The following is a 4,356-nucleotide window of genomic DNA, read 5'->3' on the forward strand; positions in this document are numbered from 1 at the left end:
TACTATATCACTACTACATATGCATGGAGGAAAAAAGGGACTGCGACCACTTTGCTTGCTTTATCCGAACCATTTCAATCATTTAACCTACTGCTGGAAAAACTAACCAGATCAGCACAGAAAATGCTATTTTCAATTTTATTTTTTAAAATTATTTATGGCAGGTCTTCCCGTAAGACTTAGCATTGCTAATATAAACAATTGTCTAACTTTCCTAATCATTTTCAAGAATATGGTCTATACGTTCCATCTTCAAGTGACAGAGTATAGAAATTAAGAGCTTACTTCAAAGTAAACTGATGATGCTGACTTAAGAACATCTTCATGCAATGAGATCCTGACCATTCTGTCCTCTGTATTGCAGGAAGATGAAGCTCCTAACATCCTATGGTAGTGGTTGGAAACCACATCATCATTTTTAGCAGAAAATAACCCATTGATTTCAAGGTCCAACTCTGTTTCTGTCAATGCCGGGTCACCAATAAATGTAACATTCAAAGCAGCAATATCAGTTATTGGCACTTCTTTAGGAAGAGATTCCAATAAGGATGCAAGATTTACAATTCCATCTTTTATTTTTTTAGACATAGCATCTTCAACAGCAGAACTAATTTTACCCTCAAAAGCACGAACCACCCTGAAAAATTGAAAAGGGAAATTAATCCAAAATGTTTTCATATACAAACTTCCATTAGAGTTAGAGAAGAAATAATAATATAGAAAAACTATTATGGAGACAGAATGGAAAGTGACAGTTAAAAGTTTTAACTGATAAGTTTAGTTGCACAACAGTTTTAATGTACAATTCTTTAAGATCTATTTAGACAGGTGAACATCAATATATATATAGTTTATCTAGCTAAGTAGCTGTCCTCTAACAGAAAGTTCTTCTTGGGAAGAATGTATTAAATATGTCCTGATATTTTTCCTAAAGGAGTTTCAGAATGTTGAAAATAAAATCCCTTAGGTTATAAGGGGGTATAATCGTGAAGTTGTGCTACAGTATGATTAAATGTGTGATATGACACCTGATGCATGATAAAATCATGCCTAAATTGGGATAACACGTGCAGAAGAAATACAATTATCCTGCAATCATTATGCATGTACCCATTTAGGACACAATTACTTCACCATTATAAAGGGGAAAAAACTGTTGAATATATTACAATCAACAGGTAAGAATTACCGAATGTCCATAAAGCAGATTTCTAGGGTAAGAGAGAGATGCAACTTCACATTTATTCTGGTTTAAAATATGAGATCACATTATTAGGCTATCAAGTAAGGTTTTATATCAGGTAGAGATGTGAAAATTTGGATATATAATTTCTGAAAGAGAAAAAAAACCACATAAAAACAATACCCTTGGTATAGCCATGATGCTCCTCCATCCAAATCTATAGAGATAGCTTTGACATAACATCCACATTCCAAAACAGACAGCTTAAGAGATCCTTGTAGAGTCTTCAGGCTAAGGGTCAGCCCAATTTCCATAACTTCAACCTTGTACCAAGCAAAATCAGCAACTTAGTGTCGGTGAGGAGATAAACTGAAGATGAATACACAATTTTAAAAGAGAATAACATAATTATTAAAACCATTATCATGAAATATGGGGTTTTGGGTCCAGGATCCAATAGATCCATTACTACCCCCAAACACGCATAACTCACTGCTCCGATTAAGAGAGATATTAAAAGTTTTTGAAACTAAGAGTGATATTAAAAGTTTTTGAAACAAGGCCATAATTCAAGCATGTAGCTTCTACATAGTCATCTTCAAGGAGTCTTGAGAATCTCTAGTCCGTTAAAGAAAATTCTTGACAAATTATACCACCATTCCTATCCCTTTGCCCCATGAACATGTTGCTATCACACAAATGTAGATGCATCCATCACCATCATAGAATAATTAAAAAATTGTAACGAGTACATTGACCATGAAAACAATTGCACTTCTAATCAAGCTGATCCTGCATTTTGTATATGCTTATTTTTCCCTTTTCCTATATTTTTCTTCTTCCTTTATTATTATTATTATTTATTTATTTATATTTCATTTTTAGCATGCCTTGTTCTTAGTAGTCTTTTACAACTATATCCTTCATACCAAATGAGGTAGTGTTGGTTAGATGGAACTTTTCACGCAGAATCACATGGAATGTGAAGGCTTCTAATAGACTACGAAACGCACTGACTTGAGATTCTACACGACAAATTAAACCCCGCAAGAATATATACATTCAAATAATCAAATAGCATCCGATTAATGAGACTTGGTAATAGCATACCTCAACTGTGGCACTTCCTTCATCCGAAATAGTAATGGGAAGTAACCAAGTGCTGTATGAGTACTTCCAATTCATACTCAAATTCGCAGAGCCGCCATAAACAGATATAACAATTCCAGTATCTCCAGTTTTCACAGTAGAGTTAATTACATGGACTCTTTGAATGGTAATATTCGAAAGAACAATCTTGACTTTACCTACAACTGGGATTTTCACAGACTTTTCAATCTCGGGCAGCTCGAGTGGAACGAATGAAGACTCTGCTTCTTCTATTAACATGTCCTTGAGAAAATCGAGACCCTTGTTGGATATATCTACCTTGATGTGCCCTTCTTCATCAGATTGAACAAGGGCATGGAAAAAAATTAACAAAAACAGTAAGCGAAGAAAGATATTTCCATAAGCCATGAAAAATATGAGGACAGAAGAACAACCCCAGATACAAATTGGATAATTAGATTGAAGTAGTAAAATATGATATTAATTGAGACAGAAACTGGGAATCGGGATGGATAATTAATTCTTGGATTTTCTTGTAAAAATGAAAGCAAACGTGAGGGAAATGATTAATTGAATCATTCGCCGTTGGCAGGATCATCACCGTGGGGGATATGGGGAACTTCCAAATTGGCCTAGTCAAAACGCCAATTTACAAAAAGCTTGCCTTACTATTCTCGAATGAAAACGATCTCTGTTAATGTAAAAAGAAGTGAAATATGCTATTTGTACATAATATAATTACGATATTCACCCTCGAGATGGAGGGAATTCATTTTGAATATATTATATTTTATTCAAAATGAGTTCCCCTCCGTATGAGGAGAATGTACATTGTTATGAATGAAAATTCAAGGATAGCTAATGAAGATCGAATTTGTTATATAAACTTTTTCGAAAATTAATTTTAAATTTAAATCAATACAAAAGTAAATAAATCAATTAATTAAATAGCCACAAACACTATAACAAGCAAAGAACAATATAAGGATTTGAGTAATAAACAAATATAAAAACTATAAGTAAAAGGGAATAGAAGCCAAACGATATGTTGTGGAGGTTCGATCCAATGCAATGATCTATGTCTCCAGTTACCAAGCTCTTCAACACGAGCAAGGTCTTTTTTACTATATTGATTGACTTATAGTACAATCCAACATTGTACAAAGTTTTTGGTGACTTACAAATAAGGAGCATTGATCCTTTACAACGTTGAGATTTTCGAAACCTCAACAGGACCCGCATTATTGAGCTTTATGGGACCTCAATATGACCCACACGGTGACTTATAATAAGGAGCACCAATCTTTACACAATATTGAGTTTTTCGAGACTTCAACACGACTCACACTTTATCAAAGTGATTTTACAATCAAATCATCTCTTGATAAATAATACAAAACAAATTAAGTACTAAGAGAGGCTAACACTTCAATGAATAGTAACAAATGATAGCTCAAGTGTTAGATGAAAAACTTTGATAAAAAAAATTAAATTCAAACAATTAAAGTATTTTAATGAGAAGATGAAAAAGAATTAAATGCAATATAAATTTAAATAATCTTCTCAAGAAATGTCTCTCTTTTAATGATTGATTATGATAAATTAAGTACTAAGAGAGAAATAATAAATTTTGATGAATATGATAATTTTACAAATTTGATTCAATCAATCAAAGTTTTCAATATGAAGAAATTGAAAAATTTATGCAATATAAGTGCAAAGAACATTTTAAGAATATATTTCTCTTTGAAAATTGATATAAATAAACTCAGCACAAAACGATATGAAAAAACTTTGATGAAGGAAATTATTCAAGGAATTTGATTCAACAATCAAAGTTTTTCAATATGAAGAAGTAGAACAATTTATGCAATGTAAGTGCAAATACCTTTTTCAAGAATATACCACTCTTTTAAGAGTGATATAAATAAGTTAAACACAAAGAAGGGTGGAAAACTTTGATGAGAATGTTAATGAGTTTAAATCAATCAAAGTTTTTGATATGAAAAAACAAATGAAATTAATGCAAATGAAGGCTCAAAGAATTCTTAAAACAAAAATAT

The 4,356-nt window shown here is 32.0% G+C and overlaps 1 protein-coding gene across 1 annotated transcript; it reads right to left on the reverse strand.

Annotated features, from left to right (window-relative positions):
* Positions 1–51: 51 nt before the first annotated feature.
* LOC111395751 (putative BPI/LBP family protein At1g04970) lies at positions 52–2,958 on the reverse strand. The gene is made up of 3 exons (XM_023021886.1): positions 2,294–2,958; positions 1,367–1,506; positions 52–637 (listed from the first exon to the last, which is right to left on the reverse strand). The coding sequence occupies exons 1-3, from the start codon at positions 2,699–2,701 to the stop codon at positions 274–276; spliced, it is 912 nt and encodes a 303-aa protein (XP_022877654.1). The 5' UTR covers positions 2,702–2,958; the 3' UTR covers positions 52–273.
* Positions 2,959–4,356: the final 1,398 nt, after the last annotated feature.

The sequence above is a fragment of the Olea europaea genome, chromosome 6, assembly GCF_002742605.1.
Source record: "Olea europaea var. sylvestris chromosome 6, O_europaea_v1, whole genome shotgun sequence".
NCBI classification, from domain to species: domain Eukaryota; kingdom Viridiplantae; phylum Streptophyta; class Magnoliopsida; order Lamiales; family Oleaceae; genus Olea; species Olea europaea.

Bases quoted from the DNA above. Each gene is read 5' to 3' on its own strand.
- LOC111395751 (XM_023021886.1), bottom strand. From the start codon at position 2,701: ATGGCTTATGGAAATATCTTTCTTCGCTTACTGTTTTTGTTAATTTTT. The intron at 1,507-2,293 runs GTATGCTATTAC...GCTTGGTACAAG, and splicing joins AAGGAAGTGCCACAGTTGAG to GTTGAAGTTATGGAAATTGG. The intron at 638-1,366 runs GTATTGTTTTTA...TCAATTTTTCAG, and splicing joins GCATCATGGCTATACCAAGG to GGTGGTTCGTGCTTTTGAGG.